The sequence below is a fragment of the Nyctibius grandis genome, chromosome 7, assembly GCF_013368605.1.
Source record: "Nyctibius grandis isolate bNycGra1 chromosome 7, bNycGra1.pri, whole genome shotgun sequence".
Classification (NCBI taxonomy): domain Eukaryota; kingdom Metazoa; phylum Chordata; class Aves; order Nyctibiiformes; family Nyctibiidae; genus Nyctibius; species Nyctibius grandis.
This window is the reverse complement of record NC_090664.1, coordinates 58109849-58137014: the sequence shown is the minus strand read 5'-3', so window position 1 is coordinate 58137014 and position 27166 is coordinate 58109849. Positions and strand designations below refer to the sequence as shown.

General features: G+C 45.1%; 1 protein-coding gene across 1 annotated transcript in view; it reads left to right on the top strand.

Annotated features, from left to right (window-relative positions):
• Nucleotides 1-766: 766 nt before the first annotated feature.
• MYL3 (myosin light chain 3) overlaps nucleotides 767-27166 on the top strand; it is a 39181-nt gene continuing 12781 nt past the window's right edge. The window contains exons 1-2 of the mRNA XM_068404976.1: nucleotides 767-889; nucleotides 25345-25372. Of these exons, the coding sequence (XP_068261077.1) occupies nucleotides 767-889; nucleotides 25345-25372 (151 nt within the window). The remainder of the gene's footprint in view (nucleotides 890-25344; nucleotides 25373-27166) is intronic.

Sequence of the window (27166 nt, the reverse complement as noted above, 5' to 3'; positions counted from 1 at the left end):
TATCTTAATTATTGTAATAGGAATTTGGCATTCAAGTTCCTAAAAGGGTCTGGAAAATCTCAGCCATGAGGATGTATTTACTGACACCCAGTGCTACCCCAGCCCTTGTGCGTGCGTGTTTTTCCCTGCTCGTTAGATGCTTTCTGCTATAAGCAATACTGGTGCTTTGCACCTTCCCAGGAGAAGACCAGTTTGTGATCTGGGGCATGAATTCTCCCCTGCGCCAGCTGACATGTTGATGGTCGACCTCCCATCTAGCCTCACCCTCATGTCTAAATATAAACCTGTGCTTGTCTTTTAATGAACTGTGGCACAACAAAGGCCAGAGGTGCCGTCCAACCTGAAAGAGAGAGGCTCTGCAGCAAGTGAGCTGGGAAGATAAGTGTCAGCGTGGCCTTGGGGAGGATAAAACCCATCGATGGCACCTGGATTGTAACCCAACCTCCCCCTTGTACACGTACACCAAAAAATGTTTGACCCAGCGCCAGCCTCAGCCCTAAAGTCCCCAAACTCTCTTTCCATTTACGTGATAATTCGTAACAATGCCGTATCCACGGCTCTAAAATAGCCTGGTAAATGTCTTGTCCTTTTATAGCAGTGGCCCTATTGTAAGCTCTGGCATGTGACAGGTCTGAGAGTGACACAATGTGTGACTTCAAGAGACTGGACAGGGATAAAGACCTGTGTGCGCTGATTTATCCTGCAGCAGCCGCCTCTTTCCTGTCTCCTTCTCTCCCTTTCTAAAGCAGCCCACCAGCAAATCAACATGCCTCCAAAGAAACCCGAACCTAAGAAGGCTGAACCTAAGAAGGAAGAACCCAAACCAGCACCTAAACCAGCAGAACCAGAACCCAAAAAAGAAGTTGAATTTAACCCAGCTTCTATCAAAGTATGTATGTTTTGACCTGGCGTGGGAGGAAGCAGGATGGTGGGGCTTGGGTTGGTGGTGGTTCTGGTGGCGATGTATTGAATGTTATGAGATGATATTCTCCAAAAGTAGCTCTTGGTTTTCAGCAGAAATTGAGCAGCAAATGTAATTGTCATAGGTAGAGTAAGAGTGGGAGCAAAGTCACTAGGGGCTCTGCTAAAGAGAGAAGCTAAAAGCTGAATTTTGTTTTATCTGAGGATGTTCAGACTTGTTTGTCCTGTCTTATCCCCAACGTAGCAGATTCCATTGCATGCAAGCTTCACCGACCTCAGTGGGAAACTCATTGCTCCTCTGCAGGAAATATTGCAGGTAGATGCCAGAAAGGCTCGACTGTACTCAGGGCTGACCGCTGACTAACCAATGGCCAAGGCCACATGGTAGGCTTGGAGCAAGCTTGGAGCATGGGTTGAATTCATTTCTCTCTACCTGCAATGCATCACTTTTGTAGACATCACCAGCCTGGGACTTACTTAAAGTGAGCCAATGAGTCCTGCCGTGGTTTTCCAGAAAAGCCCAACTGAACGGCAAAGGAACTGTGTGCTTGTGTGTGTGTTTTGGAAGGCAGAGAGAAACCTGGGCAAAAATCCAGATTTCCTGAACGACCTGCTACTTTCAGGTTCTGCCCCAAGGCTTCCTCCAAAGGGCATGAGCCTTCACCTACTCCTTCTTTAAATAAGTCTCTGCTGGAAAGAGTCACTGCTGACCTCAGCAACGTTTGCTGAAACCCTGCTCAAACGTGTAAGGACAAGATTATGTTTCCAAGGCCATTTCAGAAACAGGTTTTGAGAGAATTTGGGGTCACTACTCTAATCCTGAGCTGCCTAACTGACATCATGTTGCCCTTTCAGTGAACCACCCCATTGACAGGGAACAGCTAATGTTTAGGAAATGCTCAAGGTTTTAAAGCTGTGAAGTAGGTAACTCCAGTGAAATAATGCTGAAGATCTGTTTCCCTTTCAAACACTTTTTTTTCCATGGGAACTGACCCTTCAGCAGATATCTGAGAGTGACTCTCTTGTTTCAAAAGAAATTTCTCTCAGAGAATGATGAGGAGAAAGAAAGAACATATCTCTATGGAAATGACCATGAAATGGACTATCAAAGAGTGACCTCTTGACTTATAAAAACGCAATAAGCAAATAAAGATCTAAAAATGACTAGTTCCCCTTTGCTCCTTTTGCACCACACACATTCATAGGCAACGTAGGAGACCCCTGCACACATGTTTAGGAGCAGCTTTCCCATATTTTTTGCACAGTAAATACCACATGACAGATAGACATTGCAAGACATAGCAGGACTTCTTTGCAAGGCATTGTAGTTTGGGAAAAGGCATTGCCCTTGGGGAAAGAAGTTTTGCAGCATCGCACAAGTTTCTTTCTCATGGGGCTTTGGGCCAGGCAATGACTGCGTATAAATCAGTATTATTTTGTTGATTAGTTTAAAGCAGCCAGATTCTCTCCTGTTTTTTACAAGAAACTAGACAACCAACAGGGGAGTCCTGGTGATCAACTGTGTTTCTGGTGAGCCAGAGAATCACAGAATCACAGAATGTTATGGATTGGAAGGGACCTCAAAAGATCATCTAGTCCAATCCCCTGCCAGAGCAGGATTACCTAGATCATGTCACACAGGAATGTGTCCAGGCGGGTTTTGAATGTCTCCAGAGAAGGAGACTCCACCCCCTCTCTGGGCAGCCTGTTCCAGTGTTCAGTTACCCTCACTGTAAAGAAGTTTTTCCTCATATTTATGTGGAACCTCCTGTGTTCCATCTTGCACCCATTGCCCCTCGTCTTGTCAAGGGATGTCACTGAGAAGAGTCTGGCTCCATCCTCATGACACTTGCCCTTTACATATTTATAAACATTAATGAGGTCACCCCTCAGTCTCCTCTCCTCCAAGCTAAAGAGACCCAGCTCCCTCAGCCTCTCCTCATAAGGGAGATGTTCCACCCCCTTAATCATCTTCGTGGCTCTGCGCTGGACTCTCTCTAGCAGTTCCCTGTCCTTCTTGAACTGAGGGGCCCACAACTGGACACAATATTCCAGAACACAAGACAAGACTAGATTATGCCAAAGATGAAAATGGTCAGAGCTCCACTGCCATCCATGGCATCAGCTCCTCAGAGTTGAGGCGAGGGATTAATTTCTCTGTAACAAATTACAAGGAATTTGGGTTTGGGATGGTTTTTAGAGGAATAGCACTAGAGTTAGTGCTGTGCTCTGAGAAGGACTTCCACTGTGACCTTGGGCAAGGGGTACGTGGTGGGACCCAGCTCTCCTCTAACCTCTCTGTACTTAACATTCCTGAGCTGTAAAAGGAGGAGGGGGCAATTGCAATAACTTCTCTTCGAGGGCACAGAGAGCTTCAGCCAGGATACCGTGACATTGTGGTAATACTCAGCTGGGATCCTATGACATTGTGGTATGAAGGGCAGATAAGTCCAGTAGCGAAATGAGTTGTAATTAAAAAAAAACCCCAAACCCCAAACTGGCTCAAAAATCAGACATGCATCTTTGTAGTCAACACAATTTCACGATCATCAAATACATTTTCAACCAAATAAGCTTTGAAACCAGTTTATTTCTGCATTTTTTCCCAAACTTACTCACTCTGCACAGTTATTAATGCAAATTCATATCTTTCCCTCCAGCGTAATTTGCATTTATAGACACTTATCATGTTTTTTAAAGTGCTAAAAAATATGTATTGAGTTCCTAAAAAATAAGTAAATCCAGTACTCCTGTGATAACAGCTCTTCATCTCTGCAAATAATATTCCATTATCTGCTACATACAAAATTGGACTAGGGAAAGCATTGGTAGATGTATGGTTTCGGTCTGGGGTAATGTTTTTTTCCAAAACTCATAGCAAGGGGAGGTGATATTCTCTGGAGAAGTTTTCCTGGGAATTTTTCAATTAAATGTTTTTCATCAAAAATGTTTTTGTCAAAATTGAAGCTATTTGTGCACAAGGGCTGGGTCTGGCAAATATACTGCTTCCTGTTTCATAAACCTAGCTCTGGTGGAGCTCAGGCCATCTGGTGTAGATCAGAATACCTCCCTAGATCATTGTACAACATTTGAAAAAAATGCTTTAATGAGTTTTGAAATTCTCCAAACGTCCCATTTTTGCATTCCAGGGTGAAACTGGTTCTTGTTTTCATGCAGAAGATAATCTGCAGTTAAAAAAAGAGGAGGAAAACAACCTTGTATCAAACCAAAATGTTAAAAATGATCAAAATGCATCTTTTGATGGAAATGTCTTAAATTATCAATATTTATTCTCGGACCTTGTTGTGCAATTTTGTATTTGGAATTTTAAAAATTTTTTTTAGACACTAAAAAGTCTCAAAACGAACATATTTTTGTGGTAAAGTATTTCTTGTTTCAATCTTCCTGACTATCATAATCTGCTGTGATGATAATGGTCTAAGAGCCTTCTTTTTCACTCCAGAAACTGATTTTCCTATTGTCTTTCTCTTGCTGCTTCATGGTCTCAGTCTGTAATGGGTCTCTATTGGGTTGTTACCTACAGTCACCTAAATGTGAGATAAGTCCCCTTAAGTAAATGCAGTTATTATAAAGTTTTAATGTTACTCCCATATACATTCCCATAGGATTTGATCCAATACTTAGAAATTTTCAAAGTAGATTGGGTGCAATTGAAAGTGTTTCTCTAGAATAACCCCTGAACCTCTTTACTTTGGGGAACAGATTGTCCTGAAGAGATTTTGTAGCAAGAAGATTGTCTTTTCCATATGCCTAATTCTTAGAATCACAGAATCAACTAGGTTGGAAGAGACCTCTGGGATCATCGAGTCCAACCTTTGACCTGACACCACTGTGTCAACTAGAACACGTGAATGCTGCCTTTTAGCAGGGTGGCACATTTTACCAGAAATATATTCTGCTCTCCTGAAAAGTAGTAAGGCTGGTGCAAAACGGGATTCATCCTTTATTGTTATGGACACTGGGGTTGGGGGTGTTTAGCCTGGAGAAGAGGAGGCTCAGAGGTGACCTTAGTGCAGTCTACAACTACCTGAAGGGAGGTTGTAGCGCAGTGGGACTCGGCCTCTTCTCCCAGGCAACCAGCGATAAGACAAGAGGACACAGCCTCAAGCTTCGCCAGGGGAGGGTCAGGTTGGACATTAGGAAGCATTTCTTCTCAGCAAGGGTCATTAGCCATTGGAAGGGGCTGCCCAGGGAGGTGGTGGAGTCACCATCTCTGGAGGGGTTTAAGAAAAGACTGGACATGGCACTTAGTGCCATGATCTAGTTGCCATGGTGGTGTCAGGGCAATGGTTGGACTCGATGAGCCCAGAGGGCTCTTCCAACCTCAGTGATTCTGTGATTCTGTGATTCTGTGACACAGAATGTGGGACTGGCTCATCTAGATTTAACCATTGGAAAGTCAATCATTGATCTTAAACAATCTATAATCAGCAGAGAGACACTCTCTCGAGGTTTATCCCTTGCAGCGGTGCTAAACACCTATATCAGGATGGATTGGATCACCTTTGGGAGATGGTGATCTGTAGATAAAGGGAGATGAGACAGGTATTTGGGTGCCAACACTTCAGCAGCTAAAGTTAGTTGAGATGACGTGTGCTCAAAGTCCAGTGAGTCCTTGGTGCAAAAAGGCCACAGAGAGACAGCTGGCATATGTGAGGACCTGGAAGGGACATGGCTTACCATATAGAGTTATCCTTAACCACACTTTCCCGTGTCATCACTTGATATGTTTATTGTAGCAGCATGCAGTAATACAGGTGCCTGGGGAAAAAAAAACCAGTCATCGTTTATTTTTGTGGAGTCCTGTGATCTTGAAGCCACATGAAACCTGTTGTCCCTGAAAAGCCCTGCAGGCTTCTGAACATCTGCAGGGATACTAAAAAAAATTAAAAGCTTCTTCCCTTTTTCTGCAATAAAAGATGTAGCCAGGCAGACGTGCAGGGGTGCACGTGCGAGCCTCCGCCGCAGCGTGAAGCGGGGCTGAGCAGGGGTCAGGGTGGCTGCGGTCCTGGGGAAGGGAAGCGAAGGTCTCTTGGAGGAGATGGATTGGTTTTCAAAGAGAGAAATCTCATTTCAACAACAAATACCCTGTTAGGTGGGGCTGTCAGAGCAGTTTTGGGTGCCTTGCTGAAGAATTTATTCTGGGTTGAAGTGACTGAAATGATTATTTCACAGTGAGCTTGGACGTGGGAGAAATGTATATGAGTTAATAGTGGACATATGTGTGAGAAGGGCTGAGAGAGGGGAATGAAAAAGCAGGAGTTACTTTGTAGACAGAAAGGATTTTGTTCGTGGGGTAAATGTGTTGAGAGGTTTTGAACATACCTCTGGAGCATGAAGGATATTTTGCGTGTGACAGAGAGAGGAATTCAGCTACGTCCCCGCCTTCTCTAAGAAGAGAGGGGGGGTGTGTGTAGGGGTGAAGGGTTTTGTAGGCAAAAAGGCTTCTTTGTGAATAAGAAAGCTGAGGTGTTGGCCCACTTGAGAGAGATTTTGAGGGTGGAAAAGAAGTATTTTATCTGGGTTTGTGAGGGAAGCAGAGTATGAGCTCATGGGAGCACATCTCTTCTGGCATGAGAGGCTGAGCAGCAGATAAGCTTGTAGCTGGCTGGTGGCAGGAGTGTAAGGTCATTTGCAACGTAGACCTGGGGAAAGCGTAATACAACAGGGGTTGTGTAGGAAAGAGGGGGGCTTTTCTGGCTGGATAAAGCCATTTTCTGGGCCAAGGTTAGGACATCCCAGTGTGGATGTGATTTGAATCTCAGCATATTGAAGAACCCCTTCCCTCTGGTGCAGAGGCAATAGGAGCAGGTGTCTTCAAAGCCATTGACCAACCTGTTTCACCCCTGCTTTACACTAGGAAAGCACAGCTATGTCAACAGTGCATCAGATGATAGATGGTGGAACAGAGCTGTCCCTGAGCCACCCACACAGAGCAGCACAGCACTCAGTGCAGGGACCCTTTCTTTGAATCTCTGAGTAGATGATGTCCTGGGACATACTAAAGACATCCAACTACTAAGGGCTTGTTTGATTCAAAGAAACTGTGTCTGGATATCCCATGCAGTGTACACATATCGTATCCAGCTTGCAAGAAGAAATCATGTTATGTTTTAGTAAGGTGTGGGGGGAATGCAGGTCTTTGCCTGCTTTGAAACCTGTCAGGATGTTAAACCTCATTGAGAGTTTGGCCAAGCCTTCCTTGAGAATGATGTGGGATGCCTCTTTACACATGTATGCCTGAGCCTCCAAGATCAGGCATCAAGACAGCTGAAGGTGGCCACCATATGCGTTCAACCCCCCAACACCCTCTCATCTTTCTCTCTCCAACCTATTTTTTCCCTTGGTTTCATTCCTTCCAGGTGTTACACATTTCTATTGTCATCACCATTATTATTATTGGCCTACAGTGCATCTCAGTAGAAATTCTTTCAGAGAGCAATTTCCCTCCTGTGCTCACATATTTGAAGGTTTCTGAAGTGGGCAGACACCTGCCAGGCTAAACCGAGCCCATGCTGGGCCTCTTGCTCTCTCAGTGGTTTCCTCCTGCACCGTTCAAGCACAGAGAAATTTGAGCAGTGAGTCTTGAGGAGGCCCCAGGCAAAACGGACTGAAAGCTTAGCAAAGACAAGAGACACCATTGCAAGCTCATGGGAGTCAGTAGGAAATGTTTTCTTCTGAGTTTTATGGCATTTTCCTCTGACTCGTTGTTCTTGCTAAGGACCAGTGCTCTGGCAAGGTGTGAGAACTCTTGTGAGATTATTGTGATTTAATTTAGCGAGCGGCAAATGCCTCTTAGGTATGTGCTCAAAAATTGCACAGATCTGGAAAAATATCTCCAGATGCATAGAGACAACTCCCTTTTCAGCATAATAATCACAGAATCACAGAATCAACCAGGTTGGAAGAGCTCTCTGGGATCATCGAGTCCAACCGTTGCCCTGACACCACCATGGCAACTACACCTTGGCACTAAGTGCCACGTCCAGTCTTTTTTTAAACCCCTCCAGAGATGGTGACTCCACCACCTCCCTGGGCAGCCCATTCCAATGGCTAAATGGTACAAACCCCTGTAACTCCAGAGGAAGATTTCAGTTGCCACCTATTTTAAACATCAAATATCTTTCTTAGGATGGGATGAATAAATTTGAAAGTGGAAAAAGTCCAGTCTGGCTTCTAGAGAGGGAACCTAGACATTTAGCTTAGATGAGATGTCTATCTCAGCTGGTTATAGTGAAAAAAAAAGGACCCTGAAACCTTTGTCTGCATAAGTTCAAGTTACTATCTCAAGCACAGGGTCTTAGTAGACTATTCAGATAAGTGCAGAGAGTCAGTGGAGGTTTGGATTGCATTATTAAAAAGTTTCCACAACTAATTAACACATGACCCATTTATCTTTTGCACTGAAAAGATAATGAACCAAAGTGCCCTGATACCCTTATGATGGGCACAGGAGAAGAACCAGAAAAGAATAAAAGACAAGAAATTCAACTCAAACCCCAGATAACCAGAGCCCTCTGCCCTGTTCAGCCTACATCAAAAGAAAATATGAGGATGAGTGAAGAAGGCTCCTGCATTTCATCAGCATTTCATGTCACGGAGTGTGATGAGTACTTCTTTTACAGAGTTTAAGGCTGTTTAATTATTAATTTGACATCCTATATGCAGATTTTGACTCACGTGAACTCTACTGAGCGCAAAGATTTTGGTTAGGGAAAAGCATTTTGGAATCAGTGACAAAGAAAGAAAGGAAGAAAAAAAAAGTGGGATTCACCTGCTGTATTTCAGGCATCTACAAGGTGGATATTCAAGGCTGAGCTAGTCTCTTCAGGCTCCCACAACAGCTACTAAAGAGAAATAAGCACTTTTAGAAGTTCATTCATTTCACCTGAAGATCAGCATCTAAGATAGACTGAATAAAGCAGTGGTAGAGAAGAGGGCCAACTGAAGCATAGACACACTCGAGCCATGATCTGGATGCACTGAAGGGCCTTGGCAGCTCATTTTTGCGCCCTATTTAACGAGAACTGCAAATAATTGGTGTTCACCAGTAGAGCACTGCCAGAGTTGGTCTGTGCCTGGATGGAAGCCAGTAAAACTATCTGGTTTTTATGGTGCTGTATAGCTCCACTGGTTTGGATTTCTACCAGTCTGGGGACTTTTCCACAGTATAGACATTAACTGCTGAATGTCAGCAGTTCTGCCTAAGGCATGATGGACCTACTCCAAAATCCTGGCTCTGGGCTGACCGTGGAGGAGAACAGATCTGCAGGATCCAGAACCTGAGCAATCTCTACCACATCTGAAAGGAAATCCTGCATCCTCCCCATCCATCATCCCCATGAAGCTGGGGGGAATCCAAATGCAGTAGCCTGTGCTCCTTCCAAGGAAAAAACTAACCTGAGGATTTTGGGTCATGGTGGGCAGCGATTGTTTTGAGTGGGAGCTGGAAAAGGGTCATCCTCCTGGAGGGATCTCCCTCCAGAATCACAGAATCACAGAATCACAGAATCAATCAGGTTGGAAGGTGTAAAGGGTATTTCAGCATTAGGAATCAACCTGTAGCCTTGACCCAGTGAAGTGTTTCATCAGAAGAGGGGATGTGGGATGACTCCAGTACCTGGGGCTGTAGCTTCCCCAAAAGAGGTGATCCCCAAGAGATGCAGGCCAGGAGTGGAATGGCGAAGAAATAGCAAGACGTTGAGCAAGATGCTTTAAAACACAGCAAAAGGGTTCCTTTGTGGTATATCCCACTTATTCTTTGGGCCAAAACCCAATAGCACTGGAAATGGAAGGATCTTCCCAGATGAATTTTCTGGGCCAAGGAAAGTCTAGCTATCTTTGTATATCTCTCTTGTTCGCAGAGCTGGGTAATTTTTCTTGTAAAAATACTTTTTGGGGAGACTTAAAAAGTGCAGTTTGGTGGTACCAATGTTTTGCAAATACATACACATTTTGCAAAGAGTTTTCAAAAAAGAAAATTGCCAGTTTCAGCTGGTTTTAGTTAATTCCCTCTTTAGATTTTATTTGATCTAAAGAAGCTATTAATTTTGGAGGGTTTTTTCCTATATAAAAAAATACCCAGAAATTTTTAACGGTTGAAATTAATTTGGGCAAAAAAGAACATTTTAACCAATCTGGAACAATTTTTCTTTCTCATTTCCAACTAAAACTATCATCAAGTAGAACACAAAACCCAAACCTGTTTTCATTCTTAATCAAAATGACTTTTCCCCCGAAGATTTGGAAATTGCTCAGTGGCACCCTAAATATGTAGTATGTTTTTTAAAAAAAATATTTTTTCTGGGCAATTTCCCCTTCCAAGTCTTTGTTATGCAGCTGCCAAAAAATAACTTTTCTGCAGTGTCTGATATCTGTGGCACAGGGAAGTACAAAATCAAATCTGTAAAGAGCTCAGCTTGGTCTGAGGGATGTAGAGATGAAAACCTGTCAAGTTTCATATGCTCTTTTTTATTTGAAATGGCTCAGAGCTGCAGCATTACTGAATCCTCAGACCTTGGAGCATTTAAAGTGAAATCTGCAGCTTTCTGAGGCTGTATCTGAATTGCTGAGAGCCAGGAGCGGTGTTTTCTGAACGTGACTTTCCTTAGTCTCTCATGGAAAGAAGACAATTTCTGTAGAGGGTCTTAAACAATAGGACAAGAGGACACAGCCTCAAGCTTGGCCAGGGGAGGTTCAGGTTGGCCATTAGGAAGCATTTCTTCTCAGCAAGGGTCATTAGCCATTGGAAGGGGCTGCCCAGGGAGGTGGTGGAGTCACCATCTCTAGATGTGTTTAAGAAAAGCCTGGACATGGCACTTAGTGCCATGATCTAGTTGCCATGGTGGTGTCAGGGCAATGGTTGGACTTGGTGATCCCAGGGGCCTCTTCCAACCTGATTGATTCTGTGATTCTGTGAAATACCATCAACTTTTTTTCCCTAATACAGAAGAAAAGGCTGTGGCACTGGGTAAACCCTGCCCAAGGGCAGCCCGGTTTTACTGAGCCATTTGTAATCATCAAAAGTAAGAGTTCCTGCAAGCATATCTAGGGAGTTTTTCATCTTCCTCTACATTTCCCCTCATACCCCTGCAAGTTTCACATCTTTATCTGTCCCCGTTGATATTTATACCCCCTCTGCTCTCAGCCTGCTTTTCACTTCTGCGTGAAACACGGAAATGGTGCAAATTGCACAAAGAATTGTGCAAAAGCAAAGGGTTGGTTCAGAAGGGTTTGCGCTGCTCTCAGCAGGCTGCTTTCAATGCAGTTATTATTTTCCTGGTTCATTTTCTCTTTGCAGTCATTATCTCAGACAAACTAGGACACAAGAGGTTGTTTATTTCTGCTTTGCCATTGAATGAACTTTGCAGCTTTTCGAAAAGTGGGGGATGACAATAACAAATAAACCCTATTTGGAGAGTTTCTGGGGTTTTCAAGTGGCTCTGCAGCAGGTCCTGACCTAGAAAGCCCTTACAGCAACACATCCTGCCACGGAAATTTATCTTCTGAGATCTCAGCCCACATGTTTGTCTGCTTCTCCAGCACGTGGTGTGGATGTGGCCTCTGTAGGCTTGTTTGCGTGTCTATAGTTGTGTGTAAGGTAGGTTTTCTTTGATTTATAGATGGGGAAGTGAGCAACATATCGGTGTGGACATCTCGTGCTCTGGGTGGGTGTACCCGAAGTGGAAAGCGAGTGAGAGCTGCCCAACCTTCAGCCTTACCATATTCCTCCAGCCAGTGCCTCCCAGCCTTGCCTTTTCCTTTTCCTCTCTCCAATCTGCCCCTTGACGAGCAGGGAGTTATTAAAAGCACACTCTGGATACGGAGCAGCTCTGTGATAAGATCTGCATTTCTCACATAGCTGCTAAACCTCAATCAATATGGTTTTAATCGCCATTTGTGTAACGTGCAATAACTATTAAATTTAAATTAAATGCACAGCTCAGAGCATGCAGAAAGCCCTGGCCAAAGTGCTAACTTCTCCCGAGTCGCTGGAAAGCTGGACTGTAGAGATGGAGTATTTATTCCTCTCGTAAACCAGTTAAATCTTAACTTGGAGAAGGGGAAAAAATGTTGAGAGTAGCTATAGGAGAGATGGGGGTGGAGAGAAACAGTGGCTCTTAGTAGAAACAGAAACTTTGTGTTTCCCCTAAATTTTGCAGAGCTGTTAGTGTTCAGGCAGAGGTGCCTGGGTGCACTTTTCCCCGGTGTCTGGGCTGACAGGGTGGAAAAAGGCTTTAGTGTTCCCCGCAGGGAGCAGAACCACACAGATGGAGATGGATGGGGACGTGACTCAGAGCCAAACGGTGATGTGCTGCCTTCCCTTCTGCACCCCATCCCTTCCCAGGGGCAGGCTGGTTACCAAACTGTCACCAAGTCCTTGTGTGGTGGCCAAAGGCAATGCACCTCCATATGAGCAACCTGGTCTAGAGGAGAGGTGTCCCTGCCTGTGGCAGGGGGGTTGGAACTAGATGATCTTTAAGGTCCCTTCCAACCCAAACCATTCTATGATTCTATGATTCTATGAAAAACATTCCTAAGTGAAAGAGCCCTTCAGCTTCGCTGTGCAAGCCCTAACAGTCACCTTGAAAGCAGTCACCTTGGGTAAAGACTTATCTCTGCACTTCCATGCTCCAGAAGCAAAAAGAACGCAGTGATAATTATAGCTTTGAGATGGGCTTTCATGAAGGGTTTTGATGTGTTAGAAGAGTAGGGCTGATAAAACTACCTCAAAGTGCTACAGAGCAGTTCCAGCTTGGCAGCAGGAAAAGACGGAGGGTATTTACAGTGATTTTCAGGCAGAGATGTGCAGGGTGTACCTGCTCTGGGCTGGCCAAAAGCGGGGTGACCAGTTAGCCCTGCACCAAGACCAGGAGCATGGGAAGAGCTCCTGCTGCCTCTCTGCGCACATGGCTCCAGCCGATGAGACCTGCCCACCTCACTGCGCAGGCTCTGGGACTTTGGGTCTGAAATCACCCCAGCCTCTCCTAAAGCTGTAGTGGCTCTGAATAGTCTCAAAGCATTGAGCTTTCTGACATTAGACCAGTAGTGAGCTCCTCCACCTCCATCTTCTTTCCTCTGCCAGCCCATGGACCGATCTGTTGGCTTAGACTTTGTTGTAAGGTTTCCAAGTGGCAAAAGGATTGGTTAAAGCCCAGGTATTATTAAAACCAGCAACAACAAAGCAACGTCCAAGCATATTTCCTAACAATATTTCATATATATATATATATATATATGTATAAAATTATCATATGCTGGCCAGTGTAAAGAAGTGGAAAGAAATATGGGAAAGGAAATGGATGTAATATTAGTAGAGGGGCAATGCCAATATAATCTCCAGAATGTTGTTTTTTTTTCCTTCCTAAGCAAATTTCCTTCTTGAGTTTAATTTCATGTCTCATTGTATGCATGCATCTTACCTGGCATTGTTCCCTCTCCTGACCTTTATACCATCTGAATCCTAAAAAAGCAGACAGAGAGGGACTCACCTAAATTTAAACTGAAATCATCGTGCTATGCTCAAGGTATGCAGTCAGCTTGCAGCCCAGCTCTTTTTGATGAGATGAGATAGCTGCTTCCCAGAATCCCAACTGTAGCCAGGGAACTGGGTGTTACTGCCACTAATAACAGGGATCAGGAGAGCTTTAGTGGCTTCTGCTCGTGAATGCTGTCCACGACATGGACTGATTCCTAGCAGGGGGTCAAATAACCATAACCCCCTCCAGTCACACATACACCCATGCTGATTTATCCCAGCTGAATACCTGCATCCCACTGTTCCAAGGATCTCTGCTCTAGATCCGAAAGATTCTACCCTCTAGATTTAAAAGGATCAGTGAAGATTTATACTGGTCCTTCATAAACCATCATCTCTCACTTCTGGTTTCTCTGGCTGCCTTGGGGGTTAATGTGTGTGTATGGTTGTCAGTGTGACTTGTGCATGCAATATGTATATTAGGAAGAAATTCTTTGCTGTGAGGGTGGTGAGACCCTGGCCCAGGTTGCCCAGAGAAGCTGTGGCTGCCCCCTCCCTGGCAGTGTTCAAGGCCAGGTTGGATGGGGCTTGGAGCAACGTGGTCTGGTGGAAGGTGTCCCTGCCCGTGGCAGGTGGGTTGGAACTGGATGGGCTTTAAGGTCCCTTCCAACCCAAACTAGTCTGTGATTCTATGATATTTATATATATATGTAGTAAGTATATATATAAAAATATATAGCATGTGCGTGTGTGCATAGACATGTATGTAGGGAAGAAATGTGAGTGTGCATTTACATATATTCATATGTACATATGAATAAATACACACATATATACAGACATATATATAGATGAGCAAATATTTGCACCCATGCACACCCCTGTGAAGTTTTTCTTTATCCAAACGCCCAGTTTGTGTGTAAGCACACACCATACCCATGCGAAGTGCCTGGAGGAGTTTCAGGTTAGACATTAGGAAGCATTTCTTCTCAGCAAGGGTCATTAGCCATTGGAAGGGGCTGCCCAGGGAGGTGGTGGAGTCACCATCTCTGGATGTGTTTAAGAAAAGCCTGGACACGGCACTTAGTGCCATGATCTAGTTGCCATGGTGGTGTCAGGGCAATGGTTGGACTCGATGATCCCAGAGGGCTCTTCCAACCTCACTGATTCTGTGATTCCGTGATGGCCAACTCGGGGACCAGTGCCCCTCTTCCAGCACTCCAGCAGGTGCAGGAGAGCTGAACCCCACAGCCCATCCTGCTGTGATCGCCCTGGGAAGGAGGGTGGCCCTCAGCCCACGACCTGCCTGGAGCCAACCCAGCCTCCAGCCTGCAAAAACTGCTCTGTTCCAGCGAACTTACGCATCCAAAGCCCAGAATAGAAACAGTGACAATCCATCGATTGTGTTTTCTGGGAAGCAGTGGAACATCACAGCCACCGGGCAGAGGCGGCTGAAAAATCTCCTGCGAGAAGTCTGCTCCTGTGAACGATCTTAGAAAAACAAACCAGTTTATAACCCACCCAACCTTAAAAAAGACAGCAATGGGGAGCAAGGAAATAAAAAAAGGCGTCAGTGAGAACCCAGCTATGGTTAAGAGCAGCCTGACAATAACTGCTGAGTCCTTGGTGGGGTGGGGAAAGAGAAAAAAAAAGAAAAGAAGAAAAAAAAAGAATAAAAAGAAGAAAAAAAAAGATAAAATGTTGGTAAGGAGAAAAGCTCAAACTCCTCAGTGTCTGTGGTCAGTGCTGACTAGTTGTTTTTCAGTGTCACCTTGCAGGGTCTGCTGCAAAGCCTGAAGAAAACCGTCAAGGGTCAGAGCACTTGTTAATATGTTCAGGTTTTGGATATTGACACTGTTGTAAGTGGACCGAAAAAAAACCAAAACAAAACTCTGGAACGTCAGCTCCAATTGAGGTTGTAGGAAACTTCAGATTTGGCTTCTTTATACCTAAATAAATAAACCTCTAAATCAAGCAAAGGACCCTGGCAGGCTGAACTGAAAGGCAAAACTCATGGTGGTGGCAGGGAGAGGGAAAGGGTTTCTCCTTCTTTCTTTTTTTTTCCCTTGGAATTTGAAATTTTGGTAAAAGGGCAGGATTCAAAATTTCAGTCCTCTTGACCAACCTCCCAGCTAGGTCTTAGTGCAGTCTACAACTACATGAAGGGAGGTTGTAGCAGGGTGGGAGTCGGCCTCTTCTCCCAGGCAACTAGCGATAGGACAAGAGGACACAGCCTCAAGCTTGGCCAGGGGAGGGTCAGGTTGGCCATTAGGAAGCATTTCTTCTCAGCAAGGGTCATTAGCCATTGGAAGGGGCTGCCCAGGGAGGTGGTGGAGTCACCATCTCTGGAGGGGTTTAAGAAAAGCCTGGCCATGGCACTTAGTGCCCTGGTCTAGTTGCCATGGTGGTGTCAGGGCAATGGTTGGACTCGATGATCCCAGAGGGCTCCTCCAACCTGACTGATTCTGTGATTCTGTGATTCTGCCTCAGATTTTTGGACTTGAGCTCCCTGGTGATGCCAGGGATGGGCAGGAACATCCTGTACAACTGCGGTCACATGGCAAGATGAAAGCGTGCTGTTTTTCGGCTCAAAATGAATAACGTCGTGCTTCGGAAAATAATTAAAAAAAAACCAACCAAAACCAACGCCCAGAGTATGAAGTATGGCAGATATTAGTTTGTGCTCATGGATTTTTCTACAGGGAAGTTTTGGCCCATTTGAAACTGGGGCTGGGTTACAGTGTGATTATTTTGGGAGCGGCATGTGTGTTGCGCCTGCCAGCTTCGTGTAACAAAAGCAGAGCTCTCCCCACTGCCAGCGCGTTACCGTGGTGACTCTTTGGCAGCTTAATCCTGTTTTTTTTTCAAGACAATTGCAGGGCAAGGGGTGTGACATTTTAAAGGGGTCCAGCTACTGTTTGATTTTGCAGGAACTGCAGGTGCACCAGGATGGACTGGATTTGCTGGGCCCCACACTTCAAGAGAGATGTGGGGAGCGAGTCCAGAGGAGGGCGACCAAGCTGGGGAAGGGTCTGGAGGGTCTGACCTACAAGGAATGGCTGAGGGAGCTGGGGGTGTTTAGCCTGGAGAAGAGGAGGCTCAGAGGTGACCTTAGTGCAGTCTACAACTACCTGAAGGGAGGTTGTAGCACAGTGGGAGTCGGCCTCTTCTCCCAGGCAACCAGCGCTAGGACAAGAGGACACAGCCTGAAACTTCACCAGGGGAGGTTCAGGTTGGCCATTAAGAAGCATTTCTTCTCAGCAAGGGTCATTAGCCATTGGAAGGGGCTGCCCAGGGAGGTGGTGGAGTCACCATCTCTAGATGTGTTTAAGAAAAGCCTGGACATGGCACTTAGTGCCATGATCTAGTTGCCATGGTGGTGTCAGGGCAATGGTTGGACTCGATGATCCCAGAGGTCTCTTCCAACCTGGTAGATTCTGTGATTCTGTGATTCTGTGGCTGTTGGTTGGCATCATCCCATCCCTGGGAGGGCTTGGGGTGGTGATGGCTACAATGCCAGTGATGGAGGAAAATGACACCTTTGGGACAGAGTTGGGAGAGAGTGATGTTTGCATCACGTTGAACGGTGTGGAGTTGTGTCAGGGTATGTCTGGGAAAACCTTAATATCTTCTGCCAGGACACTGAAGCTCTTCTGCGTGTATTGCTGGGCTGCAAGACACTGTCAGAGTAGACCTTGGAGGAAAAAAACCACAGTAGACAATTGTGGTGGCTGGTGCTGCTGGTGCAGGTACTTTGCCAAGGTGTTTTGTTTCTCAGGGGACCTTGTTGTGTACGAGCAAGAGCTTCAGCTTCCACATCCAACAACGACTCCTTTGTTTCCAGGAGACTTGTTTTACAGACGCCTTTCTGCTACGTCTTGCCTGAGACCCATCAAACTCATCTCACTTAGGCCAACTAAATGCCTCATATGGTCTCATTCACTACTAGCATTACTGGCATGTCAGTCAGCAACCTAGAGGAGTTACACAATCGTGTCATCTGAGAGCAAAATTAGCTCAGCAAAGGGTCGTTGTTTTTAGGCTTAGTGGGGGGAATTAAAATATTACAAGAAACCAGCTTGAATTTTCAGGAGGAGGTTTCAGCAATACACAAAAAAGCCACAAAAATGATTTTTTGGCAGCTTGAAATGGATTTGTTCAGCCCAAAAAGAATCGTTTTGGTAGGGTTTGGAGTGATCTAATATGGGGCAGTGGGATTCTTTAAGTCAATGTTACATGAAATATGTCATTTCAATATAAAAATATTTGAATTTAAAATTAAAAAAAAAGAGAAGGAAAAGCTGCCAGTATTTACAAGACAAATGATTTGATTTTGAAAATGGAAAACAAAGGGAAAGGCTTTTATGTCAAAATAATAACTGTAACAGTAATGATGTTGCCTCATATTTTTTTTCTTACTTTAAGCTGTTTACCAAATGAAATACAGAAGTGTGTCACATTTCCTGGGCGCTTTCCAACATATCATATCCACCAAATGTATTACCCGATGACTAATTTTCCTTGTCCTGTTTGAGCCCTTCCATCTTAAGCTGATCACATTGCAAGGGGCACAAGTGCAATGCTGTCCCATAATTATGTGTGGAATGGTGGAGTCCCCCCGTCCCCATGCATGTGGATTGAGAGATGGGCCTTTTTCCTTCTTAGCACCCACTTACCAGGAGGTTTGAGGCCCTGAAGCCCCCAGGAGGTTTGAGGCCCTGAAGCCCCCCAGGAGATGTTGCAATGTGGTCCACAAGCTGTACCCTTGGGGCTCTTCTCTTCTTCATCATCAGAGACCCAACCCATGAGCTAGTGTCTACATCAAGCAGACAGCACAGGCAACGTCTGACCTCTCCTACACCCCAGGCTCCCCTCTAGGACTTAACAGAGGGTATTTTTTTACGTTTTGTAATTTCTTCCATGCTTACAAACATCTGAGCAAACATCTGCTGGTAAGGCTGGTGGAGGGGGGAGTCAAGAGAAGGCGGGAAGCCAGCCACCAATAAATGGTTGGACGATCCAAAATCATGTTGCTATGGGGAGAACAGTCAGGCTGCAAAGTGTTTTATATTTCTGGTGCTGGCCGTTGCCAGAAGCTGTCACAATTCTCCAGAGCGGCTGTGTCGTTCTCCTGTGGAGGCTCTGGAATTTCCCTTTGCGCTCCGGAAAGTTGTGGCAATACATTCCCCATCCGAGAAAGGGAACTAGCAACTCATAGGCTACTACCAGAGTTGGAAAGGCACACTGCTCCTTCAACCTCAGAAGGTATTTACAGGAAAGCAAGAAGCAAAAGGGGATGTGAAGTCCTGCCAGGGGGCTGCCACCCAGCGCTCTGGCTCAGGCTGAAGACCAGCGCCAAAGGTGAGGCTGCTTTGAGTGACCACATGCTTGGACAAGCTTCCTACAAAGTGCAAAGTTGAACCTGTGCCTGTAGACTTATCAAGCTGTAGTTCCTCACTCAATGGGGATTAGGGCAATGGTTGGACTCGATGATCCCAGAGGTCTCTTCCAACATGATTGATTCTGTGATTCTGTAATTCTGTGTGATTCAGAGCACAATAGTATGGCTGAGCAGATTTAGTCTGAGGTTTTGAAGTTCAGGATTGTGTTGTATTTCTTTCCTTGGGGTAGGAACCTCATGGATTCTCCAAATCCTTTTCTCAATCTCTCCACAGACCTTCACACCCCCATCACCTTCAGCGCAATGTACTTCAGCTCTCCCCCTCCCCACCTCTGTCGCCACCTGGGAACGTCCCATGGAGTGACTCTGAGACTCAAACCAGTGCCTCCCAACCCCAAAGCAGACACCGCTCCTTCACCTCAAGGCTTTTGCATCCATTTCTTGAGGGACCATGTGAATCAAAAGCCACAACATGGCAGACCTCATCCAGGCATATTCCAAACTAAAGAAGGGACCTGGAAGTCATGAAGTCTGCTGAAGTTATAGTAGGAGCAGTGGTGATATATTGCTGTAATTTTTCAGCTCTCAGGAAATTCAGATAAAAGAAAGATTCAAGGTGACCATTTTCTGATGGAAAAGAGTGCAGGCTGGAGAAAAAAGTGCTTGTGTGTTTCCTTAAGTAGCAGCATCCTCTGCATGACCTTGACAAAGACTTTGTCTCATTTTCCTCATCTTGAAATACATATCTTTTTAATTAAAGGCTTTACCAATTCAGCTGAAAATAATGGTTGGTTTCTATTTTTACTTTACTTTCATTATCAGTATAGTTAGGTATTGTAAAAGGTCAACAATTCAGTCCTCTATTTGACTCCCAAACAATATATTTTCTGCCATTCCAAAATGACCTGTCATTTCAGACCAACTTGCAATAATTTTTCTTCTGAAAACATTGGGGACGAAGAATAAAACTGAACACACAGAGTATCAGTAGCATTTTATTGTTGGGCTTCTATTCTGCAAAATGCTCATATTTTAGCTGTACCCCATGAAGACGAGGTGGAGGATCTTCACAGAATCTACAGAATCAACCAGGTTGGAAGAGACGTCTGGGATCATCGAGTCCAACCGTTGCCCTGACACCACTATGTCAACTAGACCATGGCACTAAGTGCCATGTTCAGTCTTTTCTTAAACCCCTCCAGAGATGGTGACTCCACCACCTCCCTGGGCAGCCCCTTCCAATGGCTAATAACCCTTTCTGAAAATAAATTCTTCCTAATGTCCAACCTGACCCTCCCCTGGCCAAGCTTGAGGCTGTGTCCTCTTGTCCTATCGCTGGTTGCCTGGGAGAAGAGGCCGACTCCCACTGCGCTCCAACCTCCCTTCAGGTAGTTGTAGACTGCACTAAGGTCACCTCTGAGCCTCCTCTTCTCCAGGCTAAAGAACCCCAGCTCCCTCAGCCATTCCTCGTAGGTCAGAACGTGACAGATCTTGTATCGTCGTGTGTCACAGCTCACATACTAGTCGAGTGTCTGTACGCAGTACTGTGTCTCCCCTCCCATCAAACCATGAGCTGAGTAGAAATAATGAGGAAAGTCCTTAGGGCAACCCTGGGAGCTAAATGTACCAAAAGAGTTTCAGAAGGCAGAAGAGATGAGAGGTCAGGAGTGACTATCAAACAGTAAGGGATGGAGCTGTATGAGACTTGACCATGTCTCAAGGTTTGCCCATGGGCAGTGGAGGAGTTTATGTACATCATAATTGCTCTACACAGAAAGCGATGGGAGACGGGATGATGGGGATGATGTGTATTAATAGATTTAAAAAGGTCTTAGTGGGAAAAGCCACATGCTTGTGAAATAGAAATGTAACCTCAACACAATGATACTCATCTTGATGGCCTTCTGGGCCTCTTTCCATCTGCTGCATTTCTACCTCTTAAATTGGTCTCCCAACAGCACAATAAAAAATCCACCCTTCTCCTTCTCCAAAATTAGCCTTGCCATGGCTAAGTGAGAACCTTGCTGTTTGGATTAGGATTCCTCAGAATAATATGAAACAAGAAGAGTATTGTTTCTTTTCTGGAGGGGCTCCTTGCTTGCATTGTCTAAATACTTCCCTCTAGATAACATTTTGACTACTGGTTAGCAACAGTTTTATTAATAGGACTTATTTCAGGTTTATTTATATCTGACTTACCATGCACAGAGTTAAGTGCCTGATTGAGATATTATGGATTTATAAAAAAAAATTCCCTGTGATAGGAAGCTGTGAATGACGTTAACAGTGCCAAGGGCTGCGTGAATCCCTCCTGGTGTCTCTGGGACAAAATCAGCTTGATGCCATTGTTTAGCCAAAGAGGACAGTAGCATTAGGGCTACAGCTGATGCCACTGGTGACCAAGTGATGATCCCCTGAAGTCAAGATTGCTAAAACAGCAGGAAAGCTGGCATAACACTTCCTGTTTGTTTTGGAAAGATTTTAATTCAGACATCTGGTGTCTGCAAAGAACGTGCAGCACAGTCACAGAATCACAGAATCAGTCAGGTTGGAAGAGCCCTCTGGGATCATTGAGTCCAACCGTTGCCCTGACACCACCATGTCAACTAGACCAGGGCACTAAGTGCCATGGCCAGGCTTTTCTTAAACCCCTCCAGAGATGGTGACTCCACCACCTCCCTGGGCAGCCCCTTCCAACGTCTAATAACCCTTTCTGAAAAGAAATTCTTCCTAATGACTAACCTGAACCTCCCCTGGCGAAGCTTGAGGCTGTGTCCTCTTGTCCTATCGGTAGTAGCCCGGGAGAAGAGGCCGACTCCCACTTCACTACAACCTCCCTTCAGGTAGCTGTAGACTGCAATAAGGTCACCTCTGAGCCTCCTCTTCTCCAGGCTAAACACCCCCAGCTCCCTCAGCCATTCCTCGTAGGTCAGACCCTCCAGACCCTTCCCCAGCTTGGTCGCCCTCCTCTGGACTCGCTCCAACACCTCAACACATTAGGGCAGGAGACAAGTGGAAAGAGATTAGCAGCCAGCAACTCTGTCTCCCATATGGATTTGTACCAAGTACTACCACTGTGAGCCTTGGTGCTGTGGATGCTTGGCACTCATGTTATTGCTTTAAAATCTCTGTTGCCAGGAAAAACTCGATTCTTCTGAAATGTATTTAAAACAAACAAACGACCAAACAAAACCCCAAGGGCAATCAACCTAGTCTATTTCCAAGGAACTGGAGAATGTAAAGCCGTCTCTGGGAAAGCAAATTCACTTTAAGCCTGTGAGCAGGTTTTGCAGCCTCCAGCTTTGAGTGATGATGGCTGCTCTGCTGACTGAGCTTGGCAAAGTGTGGGGTGATGCTGGGGAGCAGCGGTGTAAAACTGCCTGGGGGTAGGAGTGGGCCTGAGCATCAGAGGTACCACTGCGGGCTTTCACTCTCTTGGATGCCTGTTGCATTAAAGCAGCAGACACAGAGCTGCCTCAGAGCATGGCTATGGGTCACTCATGGGGTCTCTGGGGCAGTGACCCTGCCTGTCCTCATGGGCAGCTCCACCCTTGCTCTTGCTACGCAGAGATGGCTTTGGTTTTGTGTGCTCCATGCTGTTCTGAGGGAGAGGGGAGGGAAAACAAAACCCCAGCCATCTTCAGTCTAAATATAGCCCAAAGTTCGTTCCTTCCATCTTTAGTGATACCTTGTGGCCGGGTAAATGATGACTCGCCTTTCCCTCCAACTCCATGGTGGTATGTGCTGAGAGGGGAGAAAATAGCAGTAGCTGCCACCCACACAACCCTACTGCTTTCCTTTGCAGTAGGTCTGGTCAAACTGTCTGCCACTGCTGTGGGAATTTGCAGTCATCCTTTTTCATCCTGGCCCCGTTTCTCCTGATCTGCAGTCTGCCAAAGGGCTAGCTCACGCTTTCTGGGTGGGACTCATCAGATCAGAAAAGGACATCTACATCTGTGCTAATTGCCCACACTCTTTTTTGTCATCATTGTAGAACTGATTGACCCACTCAGTGAAAAGGAGAGCATAACTCATCTTCTCCCCAAGTATAGACCTAAAACAAGTCAAATCACACCCTAGAAGTGGCCGTTCCCTTCTACTGGTGTAAAGCAAATGTGGGGTCACCGACACACCTGACTGTCTACATCTAAGTGTAGCTGAGATGAAGTCTTCTCTGAGAGCAATCCATCATGGCGATTTAAATACAGGTCTCCAGCAGCTCTGGCCTTATTTCACCCACGCTGGCTATTGATGCCTGAATAAACTCAATATGCAATTAGCTTCAGTCAAATTCTCCAAGCTTGATATAATTAGACACACTGAGCATAAGGCTGCTGCTGACAATGCACCTGTATAAAGGTGTTCCCCGATGGGTATTTATTTCTAATTAAACTAAGGTATGTGGATTTAGGATAGGGCCCAATCTAGATGATTATAATCTTCATGACAAAGATGTGTTTGGACCCCTCCATGTGTTAGGAAAGGGAAGAGCATTGCTATTCTTTTGGGAGCTCCTTTCTTGCATTCTTTAAATGCTTCCTTCCAGACAGCCTCCTGGCTGCCACTTAGGTAACTATTTTACTAATTGGATTTCATTCAAGGTAATTCATGACTGAGAATTGCAAACAAAGTGGTAATCCCCTGAATGAGCTACTTCAGATAAGGACTGAACAGGGCAGACACAAAAATAGTGGCCTGATTTTCAACAATTGCAGGATTAGTGTTGAGTCCTGCCTTCCAAGTCCACCAGATGTTTTCTGGTTCTTCCTTCTCCTAAGCCAGAAGATGCTCAGAAACACTATGGTAGGGAGAGATAGGCAGGGCATTTGTAGGAAATATGAGTTTTGGGCTGGCTGTATCTGCCCTGTACACCCTCATGGTGTCCTATGAACGCTAGAGCTCCTTGTGCTGCTCAGGGTATCTGGAGACAGAAGAGCATCTGGGAGCTGTCCACTGAGCCCTGAGTGGAATAAAGACATTGGTGTCGTCATGCTCTGCCATGTCACAGCCATCCTGGCTGGACAGCTGGGGAGTTACAGCAACTCCACCCTTTAATATTATGAAAATCCCAAGTAGGTGATGAAGGTATGTGTCATGTTGCATTTCACCTTGGAAACAAGGAAACAGTGAGTTTGCGTTTGAAGTTCTCACCATGCCTTTGTTCCACTTGGCTGCATTGCTACCAGAGAACAAAATGTGGTACTAAGCAATGAGAGGTGGTCAGCTTCATGTGGAAAATGTGACCCAAAATACGTTGAGTTGTACATATGTTAGGGAGGGGAGAAGGGTCATATATGTCGGTGGAGGAATGCTTCCAAAGGTGTGTATTCATGTACTGTGAGGTCTGTTCCAAGCATATGCTTTGCACTTGGCATTTGCATGTTTATGCATACCAAAATATGGTTTCTGTTTATTTATGTGCTCACCATAAGGGCAATCTGCCAGTCTTCTTGCACTGCAGGCATGTCCCCATCAACAGACGCACCCACCTTGTTGGTTTTCCCTGAGGGACAGGTGTAAATTCTGGTGTAAATTCTCATTGCTGACCTGTGCTTGGACCTCACTTTCTGACACTGTATTTCATCCTTTTGCATTTGAGCTCAGTAGCAGCCTTTTGGCACCTTGGGGTGTTTTGGAGTCCAGAGCTGCAAGAGGGCAGTGCCATGTGAAAACAGGGAGCAGGACAACACTAAAACTTAGGAAACAGGAGGAAATATGAAGTGATGAGAAAACAAGAGACAGATGGCAGAGTCAGAGCAAGGTCCAGAGAGTTGTCTAACACAGTACAAGAGTGGTTATTAGAGGGTGCTTTAGGAAAAGGTACAAGAACAGGGCAAAACTTCCCCGAAACACTCTCCTAAACCTCAAGCAGAGACTTCCTAAGCTAAGATTTTCTGTACATTTTGTCTTGTACAGAAATGTATTTCTTTTCCAGGAAGTGGTCTTGTGACCCTTTACACCCATGTAGACTGTGAACATCCACAGTACCCCATGACCAGTTTTCCACAATTCAACTGTAAGAGGAAAGAACCACTTCCTTCACTTTCCTTTGAGCCTGGTTCATGCCAGCTTCACTCGATACCCCTTAGTTCTTCTGCTGGAAAATACTATGGATAGTAGACCCCCATCTGTCTACAGATAAAATCTTTTCAGCAAAGTAGCCTGGGATTTACCACGGTGCTACCATAATCATCTCTGGAGATGGCATCAGTGATGGGGAGTCACTTGGGATAGGGGAAGGAGACTACAGCAGGAACACAGGAGCAGCAGAAGAATGGACAAAGGGCACCTGCAGCCTTGTGGTGGGGACAGAGGTCCTAAAGGTGGGGCTGGTGAATAGGGAAGGTGGAGGAGGAAAGAAGACGACTCCACAGGCACTATAACATTATTTTCTTGAAGTTATGAGTCGATCTCTTTCATGTACCTCGGAAACACCCAGAACCATAAGACAGAGACTAACCTAACGTTCTTATTTGCTTTGGTTTTCTGTTTTTATCTGACTTTTATTCTTTGTCTCTTCCAGGTTGAATTCACCCCTGATCAGATTGAAGGTGAGGAAGATGTGTTTCTCTTCTGTGCACAGTAAATCCCATCACTGGGAGGTTCTGGCAAGTGCTGGGATGGACACGTGTGTGGAATTGGATCTCCCTTGAGAAGGGAGTTGACTCCCATGCTTTAATTCATGGCTTTGCTCCTGCTCTGTCCCTGCTCCAAACCCTCTCTGAGTTGGTCAAGAGAAAAGGGGGAAAATCACGTACTATGCAGATTAGGTACTTATTTCATTAAAACAAACATCAGCTTCTCTGCCAATGAGGCAAAACCAAAAAAGAAAAAAAAAACACACACTGCCAAAGCCTCAGTCCAAATATATACTCTTTCTTTAGGAAAACCCACTAACAAAATATCAATCCTTTCAAAAGAAAGTCTCACAACTCTGCTTTTGAGAACTTTTCCCTGTATTCAATCACAATTTAATGTGTTACAGTTTTGTGACAGCTCTCCAGAAACCAGCAAATAATGACAGCGATGGTATTTTTTTTCTTTCAAAGCAAAACATCAGCATTAGTTTCAGAACCCCTTGTCCCAGCCCAAGAAATTGATACTGAAACCTCATGCATGAAGTCCTGGGAACACTACCACTGCAGCTGTGCCCTTTTTCCTCAACTACCAGCCTGCTTTTTACTTAAAGGGATAATTGATAGATGGAGTCAAACATCTGGCAGGATTTTGGTTTGGTCTTTAAACACTTGGCAGAACTTGGTAGAGCTTATGAGAGACGATATTAGAAAATGAGTTAATTAGAACAATTGAAAAGAAAAATCACAGTCTATCCAGTCAGGTTGATTCAGAGAGGAAAGATACAGAAAAAAGGATTTTCTGAACTGGAACCAAATGCCATAATGTCTTAGAGACTGAGGCTTTGCCACAGACTTTCAGCATTACCTTGGGATTTTCAAGCCCTTCTTAATGGCTTTAGTTTCTACTTTCTAACAACAGGTCAAAGGTAACACATGTTTGGAGGCAACAGTTAATTTCTAGGAACCTGCCTCTTTTCCAGTCCCAAAGTCATGGGAGAACCATAAGAGAGGCACAGTTCTGAGCCACAAACTTTTGAACTATTCCAGCAGCACACAACAGCTGGATGTCTCATCAGTTAATGTTTTGGTGAATAGATAGGACCCACCCTGTTTCTATGCCTTGTTTATTCTCTCCCTGAGGAGAACTAGCTGTAGAGACTACAAAAGAGAATGGAAAAAGACCTATTCAGAAAAAAATGTGATGCTTGTCTGGCCATCAGCCCATTGGCTAGGAAACGTCAAATTTGGAGCAACCCCAGGGCAGCCATAAAAGGTAGCAGGTCTAGAGTAGATGTAGACCATCTCTAGCAAAAGAAAGTTGCATCTTCTTTCTTTTCTCCTTCTCTTCTCACAGCTGCCTTCTGGTCTAGCCGTACTCACTGCATACACAGAGAAAAGCTGGGAATCCAGGACTTGTCAAACAGGATGTCCTTGAAATACCAAAGGGAAAGCCATGGGGTAGGAAGCAGATAACATCATCTGCGTGAGAAAGGCTATGAGACCTCCATGTCAGCTACAACAGCATAACAGTTATACTGTGTGCTAGCACTGGGGAGAAACACTAAATCCACTCAAGGTTAATCCCACAGTTGGTTCATAGTTTCTGCCATGAGTGGCTAGAAGGAGTGCCTAATGGCCTGAACATCACCTGGGGACTGATCACTGCTCATCAGTCAGCTCCTCAATTCCTTTCCTCCTGGCCTCTTCTAGTTCTTTTATTTTTTTTCTCTCCTCTCCTTCACCTGACCTTTAGAAGGTTCTTAGGTT